Genomic DNA, 17,535 nt, shown 5'->3' on the forward strand with positions numbered 1-17,535 from the left:
TGAATAGGGGAATTAGGAGCCCCTCTAAGGAGATCCAGGGAAGGAAGGAAGCTGCTGGCCATGGTCTATTAAGGATCCAGGGTGATCCTGCAAGCCTGTTGGCCCCTTGGGGTCAGTAGGAGGAGGTGAGGAGGCAATTTAGCCGCTAACGAGGAGGAGTTTGGCACAGTCACGTGTCGCATTCAATATCACTATTGCACATCGCATGATTTATGTCATTTTTCACTAAAAGGACATTGTTCTGGATGCATCTATTTATGTTCAATTTTTTTTTTTTTTTTGTGGCACTGTGTGAGCACTGCTAAGATTTCCTTTATTGGATGTTATTTTTGGAGTGTGATTTAGTATTACTAATTGTGTACACACCATCTACATGGTTATGGTTTGGCACTTCATTTTTTTTTTTTCATCATGGTTTGGCACTAATTTTTTATTTTATTTTTTTGGCACTATTATATTATATCAATTTTATTAATGTTATTGATTTATTATCATTTAGTTGTAGATACAGTCTCTTAGAGCGCTGCACTGTTTTTTTATGATTTATTGACACTGTGGATTGGTATCAGTTTTGAGTGCTGGCAGCTATTGAATAGGTTGAGTACTTTCATTCTCATAGCGCAGGAGGACCTTGGATTATTTTTACCTCCAATACTGCTGTTTTCAACACAGCAGCTGCTTTCAACACAGTAGCTGCTTTTAACAGAATAGCTGCTTTCAACACAGCAGCTGCTTTCTACACAGTAGCTGCTCTTTACACCTTGGAAATATGTGTTTTCCGATGGTCTTAGGCGACCCCTGTGAAAGGGTTGTTCGACCCCCAAAGGGGTCACGACCCACAGGTTGAGAACCACTGCTCTAGATGCATTTACCACCTTAGCGTTCATACATTTCAATGACCAAAATAAATGAATATCCTGGCCAATGAAATGAATGAACGAACGAACGCCCAAATGCCCAACATGCCAAAACATGGCCAAAACATGCCAGAAGAAAAGCGTTTAGAAGAGTTGGGCAGATGCCAGCGTGCACGAGGCCTTAAAATTCATTAAAAAAAAAACAAAAAACTTGTAAAGCTGAGCCCCAGTACGGCATCTACGTCCCCCTCCCCCCCGCCTATCACAGCGTTACATCTGCTTCTAAAGCGTGCACTTTAAATTCTTCGACAGGTTTATACATTGCAGGAGATTGCATATAGGAACACCTTCTATTCCACTACAGACGGTTAATAAGAAGTACTTGGCGGGCCCCTCCGCGCTACGGGAACGTTAAACACATCCTGTACAAGGTCGAAGTTTGCAAGTCGTCTCCTTTGCGGCGAAACGCGTGGGTGCAACAGGAAGAGTGCGCTGATGCAAGCTTGGGCCAGTGGGAGCGAGCTCTTCCAAAGAGTTCCTTGGCTGCCGGGGAAGGAATTATTCTTTACCGGTCGGCTTTCTCAATCGGTGATCCTCTGCCGCCGGCGAAAGGGGTTAACGCACTCTAATTACATCTGACAGGCTTACAATGTGTTTAAGTGGCATCTTATTACATTTTTATTTGCGCCGCGGATGTCTCCTTAATGGGTTCTTTTTCGCCATCCCGCCTCTGCAGCCTCGCCTCCTTGTCAAAGACTGATTGGTAATCTTATTAACATGAGGCCATTAAGAGATCCTTCTGTGTACTTCTCTAAAAAGTGTTTTGGTTGGATGCACACGACATGCCGCCTGGAGAAAAAAAAAAAACGCCTCGCCGCTGTGCAGCCAGGCCGGTCCGAGGCTGGTGGGGTCTCAGTGGTGGTGGTGGTGGTGGTGGCGGTGGTGGGGGGGGGGTTCTGGATTAAAATGAAGCACACGTACACACAAATCTGACGGAACAAAAACTGTTTTAGGTTTCGGTAAATCAGTACAATAGGAGTAGAAACAAACTGCGAGCGTCGGGAGATATGATCGTTGCGTTCTGCCTTGAGCAGGACAAGTTCAAACAACTGTTCCCAGCGTCTTCCAGGCTGCATTCTTGTCGCGCGGCACTCCAGCAGCGATCCCATTAATACGTAGAATGCAGAATCAGAGGCTGTCAAGGACTGGTGTACCATTTCTTTTTTTTTTTTTTTTTTTTTTTTTTTTTTAGAGAATAATTGAGGTTGCAAATTAAACAGAGAGTCTGGAGCGGTTGAAGCCCGGTCTTCTAATAACTGTGTACTGCAGTCTTCCGGTAAACTCTTTCCCCCCCCCCATCTTCCTGTTGCCATGGCGATGTGGTAGCCAGCGTAAAAAGTTCCCGGTGATTACAGACCTAAAGGAGACAAAAAGAAACGGCTTAATAACGATGGAGAGAAAAACCTGAAAGAATGTTTTTGGCTGCGACAAAGTTGATGGGGTAATTTCGTAAGGCTTGGTTCACATCTGTGCGGGTGGTGCCGCTGCGGATCCTCATGAAAACCCGTGCAGCCGCACCAACCGCACAGAGAATTGCGGACCGGCGGGCGGGTGCTATTAATTCTAATGGCACTCCGCCCGCACTGGAAAATGCAACCGTACTGGGAACCGAGGATCCCGTGCGGGCTACGTTTTCAGAAGAAGTGCAAGGACTTCTTCCCTACGTGTCACGGGGCACGGAAGTCCATTCACATGAATGGGCTCTCGTGCCCGCGCAAAACGCAGCCCGCACGGCCACATATATGTGAACCAGTGCTAAAGCAGGACAAGCTCCTTTTTGTCAACATTTAAATGCTTTCTGATTAAGTGTAGCACCTTCCTAGGTAGTTAGGGGGAGCTAAGTTAATCATTTTTTAAGACAGAGGCTGAGTAGTAGGCAGGGAGAGATAGTCAAGGGGTCAGATTTTGGACAGGGCTGAGAGGCTCTGCAGATCAGCTCTCTGGAACTTCCTCCTGATCTAGAGACTTGGAGAAGTCTCTAGAATTAGGTGGGCTGGGATGAGGAGTGGCTGGTCTGCACTCTTAGGGGATCCTGACCAATCCCCAAGCAGGAGGCTTAGCGTGGGGTCAGGACATCCGTTAAGAGTGACTGAGCCTGCTCATCAGTAGGAGAGTTTGGGTGGAAGGTGGAATGAGCAGGATGGAGTGTGGAGCCTTGGTAGGGGTCCAGGAGAAGGGCCTACCTACAGGTGGAGGAACTGGAAGGGGGGATCTCTCAGCCTCACAGTCCCCTGAGAGAGGACAGCCTGGGAAGCAGGGAAGGAGCCAGCCCAGCGTAAGACCTGAAAGCAGCCACCAACCCACCAGCTTGCACGAGAGACTGAGTGAGTAACCCCACACCCCCCGGTCCAGATAAGGGGAAAGGGCATTGGGGTGGGAAACCTGACTAGCCCTTAGCTAGTAAACGCAACTTCTTCATTTATTACCAATGTAAGCGTCCCTTCTCTCATTTATCACCAATGCAAGCGCAACTTCATTCATTACCAATGTAAATGTCCCTTCTCTTATTAACCATTAATGTAAGTGTCCCTTCTCTCATTGACCACCAATGTAAGTGTCCCTTCTCTCATTGACCACCAATGTAAGTGTTCCTTCTCTCATTGACCACCAATGTAAATGTCCCTTCATTCATTACCAATGTACTGTACGTAAGTGCCCTTCTCTCATTGACCACCAGTGTAAGTGTTCCTTCTCTCATTGACCACCAATGTAAATGTCCCTTCATTCATTACCAATGTACTGTACATAAGTGCCCTTCTCTCATTGACCACCAATGTAAGTGTTCCTTCTCTCATTCAACACCAATGTAAATGTACCCTTCATTCATTACCAATGTACTGTACGTAAGTGCCCTTCTCTCATTGACCACCAATGTAAGTGTTCTTTCTTTCATTCACCACCAATGTAAGTGTTCTTTCTTTCATTGACCACCAATGTAAGTGTTCCTTCTCTCATTGACCACCAATGTAAGTGTTCCTTCTCTCATTGACCACCAATGTAAGTTTTCCTTCTCTCATTGACCACCAATGTAAATGTCCCTTCATTCATTACCAATGTACTGTACGTAAGTGCCCTTCTCTCATTGACCACCAATGTAAGTGTTCTTTCTTTCATTGACCACCAATGTAAGTGTTCTTTCTTTCATTGACCACCAATGTAAGTGTTCCTTCTCTCATTGACCACCAATGTAAGTGTTCCTTCTCTCATTGACCACCAATGTAAATGTCCCTTCATTCATTACCAATGTACTGTACGTAAGTGCCCTTCTCTCATTCACCACCAATGTAAGTGTTCTTTCTTTCATTCACCACCAATGTAAGTGTTCTTTCTTTCATTGACCACCAATGTAAGTGTTCCTTCTCTCATTGACCACCAATGTAAGTGTTCCTTCTCTCATTGACCACCAATGTAAATGTCCCTTCATTCATTACCAATGTACTGTACGTAAGTGCCCTTCTCTCATTCACCACCAATGTAAGTGTTCTTTCTTTCATTCACCACCAATGTAAGTGTTCTTTCTTTCATTGACCACCAATGTAAGTGTTCCTTCTCTCATTGACCACCAATGTAAGTTTTCCTTCTCTCATTGACCAGCAATGTAAATGTCCCTTCATTCATTACCAATGTACTGTACGTAAGTGCCCTTCTCTCATTCACCACCAATGTAAGTGTTCTTTCTTTCATTCACCACCAATGTAAGTGTTCTTTCTTTCATTGACCACCAATGTAAGTGTTCCTTCTCTCATTGACCACCAATGTAAGTTTTCCTTCTCTCATTGACCACCAATGTAAATGTCCCTTCTCTCATTGACCACCAAAGCAAGCGCTATTTCTCTCATTGACCATCAATATTAATATACCTTCTCACATTGATCACCAATGCAAATGTCCTATCTCTCACTGAATAGCAATGCACACTCACCAGCCACTTTATTAGGTACATCTGTTCAATTGCTTTGCAACACAAATTGCTAATCAGCCAATCGCATGGCAGCAACTTCATGCATTTAGGCACCTAGACATGGTGAGGACAACTTGCTGAAGATTAAACCGAGCATCAGAATGGGGAAGAAAGGCGATTTTGAACGTGGCATAGTTGTTCGTGCCAGACGGGCTGGTCTGAGCATTTCTAAAAGTGCTGATCTACTGGGATTTTCACGCACCCATCTCTGGGGTTTCCAGAGAACGGTCTGAAAAAGAGAAAATGTCCAGTGAGTGGCAGTTGTGTGGAGGAAAATGCCTTGTTGATGTCAGAGGTCAGAGGAGAATGGGCAGACTGGTTGGAGATAATAGAAAGGCAACAGTAACTCAAATAACCCCTCGTTACAACCGAGGTATGCAGAATACCATCTCTGAATGCACAACACATCCAACCTTGAAGCAGATAGGCTACAGCAGCAGAAGACCACTCCTGTCAGCTAAGAACAGGAAACAGAGGCTACAATTCACACAGGGTCACCAAAACGGGACAATAGAAGATTGGAAAAACATTGCCTGCTCTGATGAGTCTGGATTTCAGCTGCGACATTCACATGGTAGGGTCAGAAATTGGCGTAAACAACATGAAAGCATGGATCCATCCTGCCTTGTATCAAGAGTTCAGGCTGGTGGTGGTGGTGTCATGGTGTGGGGGATCCATCCTGCCTTGTATCTACGGTTCAGGCTGGTGGTGGTGGTGTCATGGTGTGGGGGATCCATCCTGCCTTGTGTCAATGGTTCAGGCTGGTGGTGGTGGTGTCATGGTGTGGGGGATCCATCCTGTCTTGTATCTACGGTTCAGGCTGGTGGTGGTGGAGTCATGGTGTGGTGGATCCATCCTGCCTTGTATCAATGGTTCAGACTGGTGGTGGTGGTGTCATGGTGTGGTGGATCCATCCTGCCTTGTATCAATGGTTCAGGCTGGTGGTGGTGGTGTAATGGTGTGGGGGATCCATCCTGCCTTGTATCAACAGTTCAGGCTGGTGGTGTCATGGTGTGGGGGATCCTTCCTACCTTGTATCAACGGTTCAGGCTGGTGGTGGTGGTGTCATGGTGTGGTGGATCCATCCTGCCTGGTATCAACGGTTCAGGCTGGTGGTGTAATGTTTTGGAGGAGAGTTTCTTGGCACTAGCAAGGTGGACCTAATAAAGTGGCCGTCAGTGTATGTGTCCCATCTCTCATTTATCACCAATGTAAACGATCACTTCTTCTATTGGCCACCAATTTAAGGACCACTTCTCTCATTGATCACCAATTTAGGTGTCTCTCCTCTCACTGATCACCAAAGTAAATGTCCCTTCTTTTATTGACCACCAATGTGAGTGCCACTTCTCTCATTGATCGCCAAGGTAAGTGTCCAGTCTCCCATTGACAAGCAATGTAGCTGTCCTGTCTTTTACTGAACTCCATTGTAATTGTCCCTTACCTCATGAATACCAATGTAAATGTCCCTTCTTATTGACCACCGATGTACATCCATTTCTTTTCTCTCATTTGCCACCAATCTACCCAGTAAGTGGGTGGGGCTGTGCCACAATTCGCTCTGCAACCCTATACTGTATATAGGTGTTTACAGTGTTTACTGTAAATATATGTTGTGTACTGTATATAATATACAGTATATCCAATAATTCCACAACAGTCACAACTCTGACATTCTGCCTCACACTGAACCAAATGGCCTCTAAAAGGTCTCGAGTATCATGATTTTTTTGGCAGCACATTGTCGGTAAATAGTGTAAGAGCTCCTACACTCCATCAGTATGGCGCATTTCTTCCCCGGAGTGAAGAGACTCGGTTTCAGCGGTGCTATTTCTAATCTATAGTCATTTTCTGCAGTTGGGGAGCGTTAATGTTCGTAAAACCGCAGATTAGCTTCCTCCGTCATGAAACTTCTTTGCTCTCTGCCTGGTGAAAATCATGACTCCGCTGGGAACAGTCGGGGGTCTCCTCTCAAAGTGCATTAGGCAAGAAGGAAATATAAGATCTGCACCGGGTAAATGCCATTTGTAAAATACTGATTTAGTCGTGTTATCAACAACAACGGAGATGTGATAGGCAAAGAGAGAGCAGACTATCTTCTTCTATCTTTGCCATCACTGGAATGATGTCTCCTTCACAGCTGATATTACAGTGATAGCTCGCAATACATGTGTTAGAATTTCCATTATCCTATCCCCCATCCTGTCCCCATTTCCCCATTCCTACTGTAGTAAATAAATACACAGTGCAATCTCAAGGTATTAAAAAGTGGAATCCTAGCCTCCCTACTTTTTGTTGCACCTCACAGGGTGCAGATCCATATAGTGTGGACCAGTCATTCTCATCGAGGGTTCCCCCAAAGGTTGGTAGGCTTTCCTTGAGCAGTAGATGATTAACCTCCCATCTGATGGTGTCTGCCTAGTTCCGGGGCCAATGCCACTTGGCAAACCCAGCTGAAGGACAACAATGATCTTCTTATCTGTCTGTAAGGGTGGCATTCTTTGGGGAATAGATGCATATATCGTGAACCAGCCATTCTCAACCAGGGTTCTATCGAGCCCTAGGGTATCCCCAAAGTTTGCTAGGAGTTCCTTGACTTGTAGCTGATTGGCCTCTCATCTGATGGTATCTGCAATTTTCCGGGGCCATCGCCACTTGGTGTAGCTAGCTGCCCAACACCAGTAATCTTTTTAGCTGTCTGTAAGGGTGACATTCTTTGGGGGCAGATCCATATAGTGTGTACCAGTTATTCTCAACCAGGGTTCCCCCAAAGGTTGCTAGGGGTTCCTTGAGCAGTAGCTGATTGACATCTCATCTCATGTCTGCTTTGTTCCGGGGCATCGCCACTTTGCATCGCTAACTGCAGGAGACCTATAATCATTTTAGCTGTAAGGGTGGCATTCTTTGGGGCAGATCCATATAGTGTGTACCAGTTATTCTCAACCAAGGTTCCCCCAAAGGTTGCTAGGGGTTCCTTGAGCTGTAGCTTATTAACATCTCATCTGATGTCCGCTTTGTTCTGGGGCCATCGCCCCTTTGCATAGCTAACTGCAGGAGACCTATAATCTTTTTAGCTGTCTGTAAGGGTGGCATTCTTTGGGGCACAGCCATATAACGTGTATCAGTCATTCTCAACCAGGGTTCCCCTAAGGGTTGCTAGAGGTTTCTTGAGCTGTAGCTGATTGACATCTCATCTGATGTGTGCTTTGTTCCGGGGCCGTCGCCACTTTGCATAGCCAGCTGCAGGAGACTTATAATCTTTTTAGCTGTCTGTAATGGTGGCATTCCTTGGGGCAGATCCATATAACATGTACCAGTCATTCTCAACCAAGGTTCAAAAGAACCCTAGTGTTCTCCCAAAGCTTGCTAGGGGTTCCTTGAGCTGTAGCTAACTGACCTCCCATCTGATGGTGTCTGTATAGTTTCGTGGCCAACGCCACTTGGCAATAGCCAATTGCAGGAGACCAATAGTATTTTTAGCTGTCTGTAAGGGTGGCATTCTTCGAAGGTAGATATATATAGTGAGCACCAGCCATTCTCAATCAGGGTTCCCCCAAAGGCTGCTAGGGGTTCCTTGAGCTGTAGCTGGTTGACCTCCTATCTGATGGTGTCTGTATTTTTTCGCAGCCAACGCCACTTCGAGGGCAAATCCATATAGTGTGCACTAGCCATTCTCAACCAGGGTTTTATCGAACCCTAGGGTTCCCCTAAAGGTTTCTAGGAGTTCCTTGAGTTGTAGCTGATTGGCCTCTCATCTGATGGTGTCTGCATTTTTCCAGGGCCATTGCCACTTGGCATAGCTAGCTGACGGACACCAATAATCTTTTTAGCTGTTTGTAAGGGTGACATTCTTTGGGGGCAGATCCATATAGTGTGCACCAGTCATTCTCAACCAGGGTTCCCCCAAGGGTTTCTTGGGGTTCCTTGAGCTGTAGCTGATTGACATAATCTGATGTGTGCTGTGTTCCATCGCTACTCTGCATAGCCAGCTGCAGGAGACCTGTAATCTTTTTAGCTGTCTGTAAGGGTAGCATTCTTTGGGGCAGATCCATATAACGTGTATCAATCATTCTCAACCAAGGTTCCAAAGAGCCCTAGGGTTCCCCCAAAGCTTGCTAGGGGTTCCTTGAGCTGTAGCTGATTGACTTCCCATTTGATGGTGACTGCATCATTTTGTGTCAAACGCCACTTGGCATAGCCAACTGCAGGAGACCAATAATCTTTTTAGCTGTCTCTAAGGGTGGCTATCTTTGAGGGCAGATCCATATAGTGTGCACTAGCCATTCTCAACCAGGGTTCTATCGAACCTTAGGGTTCCCCCAAAGCTTGCTAGGGGTTCCTTGAGCTGTAGCTTATTGACCTTCCATCTGATGGTGTCTGCATTTTTTTGAAACCAACGCCACTGCAGGAGACCAATAATCTTTATAGCTGTCTGTAAGGGTGGCATTCTTTGAGGGCAGATCCATATAGTGTGCACTAGCCATTCTCAACCAGGGTTCTATCGAACCTTAGGGTTCCCCCATGGTTGCTAGTGGTTCCTTGAGCTGTAGCTGATTAACCTGCTATCTGATGGTGTCTGCATAGTTCCGGGGCCAACACCACTTGGCAAAGCCAACTGCAGGACACCAATATTCTTTTGGCTGTCTTAAAGGGTGGCATTCTTTCTACTAACCACTACAAGAGGGCATTTTTCTTACTGACTGTGGATAAATTTGTTTTAGTAAGGGTTCCCTGAGACTTTAAAAATATTTTAGGGGTAAAAAAGAATAAGAAAGGCTCCTCTGGATTGGATAATGCTGGCTGTAATTTAACCTAGAAGACTGAGGACATCTAGTGGTGGAGAGGGAGTACTGAAAAGGGCAGCTCCAGACTGAAGGTCGGTGTTGCAGCAAAAGCAACTTCTTGTTTTTTAAAGATACAAGGTGGCTTATTTTTTATTTAATTAAAGGAAATCCTGGAGGTCCACTTCAGTGATTTAATTTGGTTGATTAACTAAAGGAGGAATGGCTGCTAAAAGGTCTTGTGTACCATTATTTTTTTGGCCGCAAATTGCATCGGCTGTTTCTTTTGCTATACCAGCCTGCCTACTCGCAGTCTGTTGTAAAGTGCGGGTAAAGTCTTACAGTTTGTTTTCTTTAGAAGGCAGCCACGGCTTGAGCAGAAAAGCCTATCTTCTGCCAGCATACCGAGGAAAGGACCCTTGCTCTCTGTGGAGAAGAAGTAGTCTTTCTGCTGAGGTTTGACAACCCTCCACCCCACTGCAGACCTATAGGCTGATTCAGCAGGGGGTGTCTTGCATCTCTGCAGGGAGACCACTGCTTCCTCACTGAGTGAAAGTATTCTTCCCTGCAGCATGCTGACAGCGGACAGACCTGTCTACTCAGGTTGTGGCTGCTTTCCAGAGAGAATAAACTGTGAGATTTTTCACATTCTGTTTTGATACACCCAGGGGCGGAATGACAACTCATGGGGCCCCCGGGCAATCAGGGGATCATGGGGCCCCTGTGATCTCACCCACAGCGAAAAAAACGTATAAAAAAGCCAATGAAAGGTACCAGGGGCATCTCATGGGGCCCCTTACTGACCCCGGGCCCTCGGGCAGAACCCGAGTGCTCGAATGGTCAGTCCGCCCCTGAGATGTATTTAGCTGATTTAAATGGAAATTTCAATTGGAATTTAAATGAATCCTGCACTGAAAGAAAATACAAAGGCAGCCCTTTTTTTTACTTCCCTTTGAAAAATGCAAGCTGCCTGGCTGTCCTGGATATCAGTACTCAATCACTGGCCCGAAACAAGCATGTGGCAACTAAAGTCAAAACTCTATATACTGGTTCAGAGATTTCAAAGTATTGGGTCAAAAGGACAGCCAGGTGAAAAGCATTTTCGGAAGGAGAGCTGAGATCAGGCTGCCTCCATCTTATAGTAATGGTTTCCTCTTTTCCTTTTGCACCGCAGGGCCTAACGAGCCAATGACAAAGTCTCCTGTTATCTGTACGCCGCTCCTTCCCATTCCCCAGCCTCTCGCTTCAGACACATAATTAACCGCAATTAATTCAATAAAGCATTTAAAATGAAGGTCATTATGGGGCAGAGCTTTGCTTGTTCGGAGCACAACACCTTGCACTTGGGGATGTCTCGCTAATTTGACAGCGAACGGCGGGCCCCCGTGTCATCCTCAAGATGGCTGATGGGATTAAACTGGCAATCGTGTTTTATTTGTGTCGACTCTGACCCCGATTCACAGCTGGAAGAGCCGTCGCTCTATGAGAAATGCTGATTTTTATGTAGATTGGATCATCCGTGTCCTGTGAAGTCTTCACTCTGAAGCTGGGTAACCTGTTGAATAAAAGAGGGACTCCAGCAGAGACAGGGCTCTGTATACAGACTGGAAGGACCGAGCTCTTCAGGGTTCTTTATGTCATTTCTGCACACATGCAATATGGACTGTCAAAGACTGTAAATATGCAACTGGAGAGAGCTGGGGACTGTGGACATAATATGGGAGACTTGGGTGTGTGTGGGGTGGTGTTGGCCGATGTCAGGCTCCCTCCATGGGGTGGCGGCCAATCTTTGTGGTCCCTAGGTGAGATAACCCTATGGGTTCAGCGCTATCTTTCCACTTCCCTCAACTCTCTGGATGTAAAGACCTGTTTAAAGGAACACTGGGGTCGGGTGGGAAGTCACCTTGCGTCTATATGGTTGGGAGAACTGAGCCTGAGCCGCCTATTTCTACCGGCGCCCGTATCAACGAGGCGCCACTTGAAGATGTATATCACTTCAAGATGTATACGGGTCCAGCGCTATCTTTCCACTTCCCTCAACCCTCTGGATGTAAAGACTTGTTTAAAGGAACACTGGGGCATTTCACCCTGCCCACTGGGGCTTTGTCATAGAGACCAGGGTGCGTGGGAGGAGGTGTGCGGGGTGGTGTTGGCCACTGTCAGGCTCCCTCCATGGGGTGGTGGCCAATCTTTGTGGTAACCTAGGTGAGATAACCCTACGGGTCCAGCGCTATCTTTCCACTTCCCTCAACCCTCTGGATGTAAAGACCTGTTTAAAGGAACACTGGGGTCGGGTGGAAAGTCACCTTGCGTCTATATGGTTGGGAGAACTGTGCCTGAGCCGCCTATTTCTACCGGCGCCACTTGAAGATGTTTATCACTTCAAGATGTATACAGGTCCAGCGCTATCTTTCCACTTCCCTCAACCCACTGGATGTAAAGACTTGTTTAAAGGAACAATGGGGCATTTCACCCTGCCCACTGGGGCTTTGTCATAGAGACCAGGGGGTGGCGGCCGATCTTTGTGGTCCCTAGGTGAGACAACCCTTCGGGTCCAGCGCTATTTTTCCACTTCCCTCAACCCTCTGGATGTAAAGACCTGTTTAAAGGAAAGCTGGGGTCGGGTGGGAAGTCACCTTTGCTTCTGGATGGTCGGGAGAACTGTGCCTGAGCCACCTATTTCTACCGGGGCCCGTATCAACGAGGCACCACTTGAAGATGTATATCACTTGAAGATGTATACAGGTCCAGCGCTATCTTTCCACTTCCCTCAACCCTCTGGATGTAAAGACTTGTTTAAAAGAACACTGGGGCATTTCGCCCTGCCCACTGGGGCTTTGTCATAGAGACCAGGGTGTGTGGGAGGAGATGTGTGGGGTGGTGTTGGCCACCGTCAGGCTCCCTCCATGGGGTGGTGGCCGATCTTTGTGGTCCCTAGGTGAGACAATCCTTCGGGTCCAGCGCTATCTTTCCACTTCCCTCAACCCTCTGGATGTAAAGACTTGTTTAAAAGAACACTGGGGCATTTCGCCCTGCCCACTGGGGCTTTGTCATAGAGACCAGGGTGTGTGGGAGGAGATGTGTGGGGTGCTGTTGGCCACTGCCAGGCTCCCTCCATGGGGTGGCGGCTGATCTTTGTGGTCCCTAGGTGAGACAATCTTTCGGGTCCAGCGCTATCTTTCCACTTCCCTCAAACCTCTGGATGTAAAGACTTGTTTAAAGGAACACTGGGGCATTTCGCCCTGCCCACTGGGGCTTTGTCATAGAGACCAGGGTGTGTGGGAGGAGGTGTGTGGGGTGGTGTTGGCCACTGTCAGGCTCCCTCCATGGGGTGGCGGCTGATCTTTGTGGTCCCTAGGTGAGATAACCCTATGGGTTCAGCGCTGTCTTTCCACTTCCCTTCAACCCTCTGGATGTAAAGACTTGTTTAAAGGAACACTGGGGCATTTCGCTCTGCCCACTGGGGCTTTGTCATAGAGACCAAGGTGTGTGGGAGGAGGTGTGTGGGGTGGTGTTGGCCACTGTCAGGCTCCCTCCATGGGGTGGCGGCCGATCTTTGTGGTCCCTACGGGTCCTGCTCTATCTTTCCACTTCCCTCAACCCTCTGAATGTAAAGACCAGTTTAAAGGAACACTGGGGTTGGGTGGGAAGTCACCTTGCGGCTGGATGGTCGGGAGAACTGTGCCTGAGCCGCCTATTTCTACCGGCACCCGTATCAACGAGGCGCCACTTGAAGATGTAACTGCATTTCCATAATGTCTTGTTACATGATCCTATAATACAAGTGCTTTTGAAATCAGCTGAGCGGTAAGATAACCGTATCTCAGGGAAGGCTAAAGCGGGATTCATTGCGATGGAAGGCACTTGGCCATTGTCTGCGGCCTCTCGCCCATACAGCTATAGACTAAAAATTCAATTTATATTAATGAATCTGCACAAGAGCCACTTACTCCTTCCCACCAGTTGTCTTCTGCTTCTTTTGATGTCGGAACTTCTGAAATTTACTCCGCGCTACCGACATCAAAAGAATACAGATCATCAGCGCTAAAAGGCCCCGAAACCATTTGTAAGCAGACGGCGGCATCCAGGGTTTTTTTTGAGGAATAAGCAAAACAAGGAGATCCTCGGAGGTGACACTTGGAGCGATTCCGCATACGCAGACAAGTTCATTTGGTTTTGCAGCTTCAATCGGCAGTTAACTCCTTGCCTTCGCCTTCTTTCCTTTGACTGCTAAAAGCGTCCTTAAAGTGGAACTTCACTCTTTCAATCAACGTTGACTATTTTTATTCCTTAACCCCTTCATGCCTAAGGCTCCATGTACACTGCAGCTGATAAACTCACGTTTAGGAGCTTTTCAGCAGCCCCTGAACTCTCCCTAATGTTCTCCTATGTGTCCATGCAGGGGCGGACTGACAACTCATGGTGCCCCCGAGCAATAGGGGATCATGGGGCCCCTGTGTCCTTGCCCAAACTCAAAAAAGCTTATGAAAAAGGTACCAGGGGCATCTCATGGGGCCCCCTACTGACCCCGGGCCCTCGGGCAGTTCCCGAGTTTCCAAATGGTCAATCCGCCCGTGTTCGCTACCGACCTTTGGCTTGTTCCTGGACTACGATTCTGCCTCATCCTCATTCTGTTTTGATCAGGGGCGGAATGACAACTCATGGGGCCTCGGGCAATCAGGGGATCATGGGGCCCCTGTGTCCTCACCCACACCCAAAAAAGCCTATAGAAAAGCCAATGAAAGGTACCAGTGGCCCCTTACTGATCCCAGGCCCTCGGGCAGTGCCCGAGTTTCCAAATGGTCAGTCCGCCCCTGTGTCCACGTACACATCGTCCTTTGCAGACGTTTACAGGCAGTTGAGTTTACAGTCGTTTTTTTTAACACACCAAACTTGCGTTCAGGAGTAGATTTTATCAGCGTTTCTAACACTTGTAAACATTTGTAAACGCAGCTAACCGTTTGCGTTTGGAAACGTTTTTTAACTCTTCCATTTCCAGATGCTGTCCAGAGCCTTTTTTCATCATGAAAAAGGCATGCAAAGCGTTTTCCCGGTACTCAAATGGACCCGGTACACCATACGTTTGGGCCCAGAGCTATGCAGACACCATCAGATGGGAGGCCACTTAGCCACAGCCCAAGGAACCCCTAGCAACCTCTGGAGGAACCCAGGGTTCCACAGGACCCTGATTGAGAATGGCTGGTCTAAAAGAACATTTTGTGCAGAACTAGGTGACCTAGATTCTCCGACTACCTATTAGCTGGAATAACATGTTGTTGTTGATATCTGGGATCTGTACTACGAGATAGCGTTTCACTTGTAGAAGGAAATAAATAAGTTCTTTGAGGAGCCATATGGTTGTTTTGTGACTTTTCTCTTCTATAAATAGAATTGCTGACGACTCAATCGCACCTCCAGCAGACTTTGGATAAAGTCGCCGCGGTGTGCCAGTATACACAGTCGGCATGAACTGTGAGATAGTTAAATGCAGCCAATTATGTTCTGCAGATGGAAAAAAAAAAGTGTTACAACGTAACTTTATTTAATCTTCTATTTTACATGGAGTGCTGCAGTGTTAATGGGTTTGATGACGGGGTCAGGATATCTCCTCCCTGGTGCTCTAACCAAGTGCTGGAGGATTTCATGCACGGCCAGCGTTGTGCTTTATAAAGTCATTAAAAGAACTGTAAATGTTTCATTGCCTTTAGATATTGGCTGCCAAATAATAATTAGTAGCGAACCACCTTTACAACTCTGGCAGTATCATAGTGCCAACTAAAACATAGAAACGGTGGTGGGGAGCTGGGCTCGAGCTTTCGCAAACCCATCAAAAAGAAAGACCAAATCATTACTAGCAGTTCACAACAAAGACGGGACACCCCAGGAGAGGAGGTTCACCCGAATCAGAAGTCTAACTGTAAAATGTCCGTGAGAGCGCCAGACAAAAATCCTGAAGAGTTCAATCTTTGATTGGTCAACTGGTTACAAGAAGAAGATTGTGACAGGAGTGACTATGGGTGGGGGGCCCATGGAACACAGCCCCCTTTGGAGGGGTGGGGAGACCCCTGTCTCAGCTCCCCATATCCCTATTATGTGTAAGTCACCCTGTGCCTGTTAGGGGTACAGGTTGGAATGTCCTGATATTGTGTAGACATGTATAGGAGGGGTGTGGGGGTTGTCCATTGTTTACTGCCTAGTGGTTGTCCCATTGTTCTATTGTGTGTCTTGTTTGGGAGCAAACTATTATGGGATGTATGTGTTTGTGTACTGGCTTGGTGGGGGGTGTCTGCTGTGTGTCTCTTGTTACTAGATTTGGTTTGCTCCACCCTGTGTCCATATGCAGGGAGGGGGGAATTGTTCCCTTGAATGTATATATCTTGTGTCTGTGTTAAAAATAAAGCAGTCTATCTCCTGTTTTAATACAAGTCTGGTACTGTTTCGTCTTATATGGTCAGCGGTGGTGTCCGTGGATCTGTGTTCGGACAGGGAAGCGGGAGTCTAACGGAAATACCCTAGTGCAGTCGGGGTCCGGTTCCGTTACAAAGATCAATGGACATCCAACATAGTTTAGGGGCCACAAATTTCCCGTTTATCATTGTGTTCAGGAGTCTTTTTGAGTTCATTTATTATTCTGCCATTTCACTCAGCCCTGATGAAGGGGGGGGGGTGTGGCCTCCAAAAGTCCATTCAGTTCAACCATTAAAAAAAAAAGTTATAATCCTACACCCACAGTTGATCCAGAGGAAGGCAAAAACACCCAGCAAAGCATGATCCAATTTGCTCCTGCAGGGGAAAACAATTCCTTCCTGATCCCCCGAGAGGCAATTGGATATTCCCTGGATCAACTTTACCTATAAATGTTAGTATTCAGTTATATTATGTGAATCTAAAAAAGAATCCAAGACTTTCCTACAGCAATCCACTGAGCTGGCCAGAACCAACTCTTGAGAGAGTCTATTCCACATTTTCACAGCTCTTACTGTGAAGAAACCTTTCCGTGTTTGGAGATTAACTTTCATCCTAAAGGTGTACAGTAGGGTTGAGGTCACGGTTCTGTGCAGGACACTCTAGTTCATCCTCACCAAACTCATCAAATTATGTCTTTATGAAGATATTGGATGAGAATCCCTGGCTCATTCCAATTCATCCCAAAGGTGTTCGGCAGGGTTGAGGTCAGGGTTCTGTGCAGGACACTCTAGTTCCTCCTCACCAAATTATAACCAGAACCAGAACCAACTCTTGAAGGAGTCTATTCCACATTTTCACATCTCTTACTGTGAAGAAACATTTCCGTGTTTGGAGATTAAATTTCATCCTAAAGGTGTTCAGTGGGGTTGAGGTCAGGGTTCTGTGCAGGATACTATAGTTCCTCCTCACCAGACCATGTCTATATGAAGATGTTGGATGAGAATCCCTGGCTCATTCCATTTCATCCTAAAGGTGTTCAGTAGGGTTGAGGTCAGGGTTCTGTGCAGGACACTCTAGTTCCTCCTCACCAAATTATAACCAGAACCAACTCTTGAGGGAGTCTATTCCACATTTTCACATCTCTTACTGTGAAGAAACATTTCCATGTTTGGAGATTAAATTTCATCCGAAAGGTGTTCAGTGGGGTTGAGGTCAGGGTTCTGTGCAGGATACTCGAGTTCCTCCTCACCAAACCCATCAAACTGTGTCTTTATGAAGATGTTGGATGAGAATCCCTGGCTCATTCCAATTCATCCTAAAGGTGTTCAGTAAGGTTGAGGTCAGGGCTCTCAAGTTCCTCCAAACTCATGAAACCATGTCTTTATGAAGATGTTGGATGAGAATCCCTGGCTCAGTAAGGTTGAGGCCAGGGCTCTCAAGTTCCTCCAAACTCATGAAACCATGTCTT

At 46.7% G+C, this 17,535-nt stretch overlaps 1 protein-coding gene across 1 annotated transcript in view; it reads right to left on the reverse strand.

Moving 5' to 3' along the window:
- Positions 1-1,847: 1,847 nt before the first annotated feature.
- The window catches only part of CDH13 (cadherin 13), a 159,743-nt gene continuing 144,055 nt past the window's right edge, over positions 1,848-17,535 (reverse strand). Inside the window, exon 7 of the mRNA XM_089660802.1 lies at positions 1,848-2,274. Coding sequence (XP_089516928.1) covers positions 2,267-2,274 — 8 coding nt within the window. The 3' untranslated portion in view covers positions 1,848-2,266. The remainder of the gene's footprint in view (positions 2,275-17,535) is intronic.

Source organism: Staurois parvus, unplaced genomic scaffold, assembly GCF_062004578.1.
Source record: "Staurois parvus isolate SC_StPar_1 unplaced genomic scaffold, SC_StPar_1.0 ptg001278l, whole genome shotgun sequence".
Classification (NCBI taxonomy): Eukaryota; Metazoa; Chordata; class Amphibia; order Anura; family Ranidae; genus Staurois; species Staurois parvus.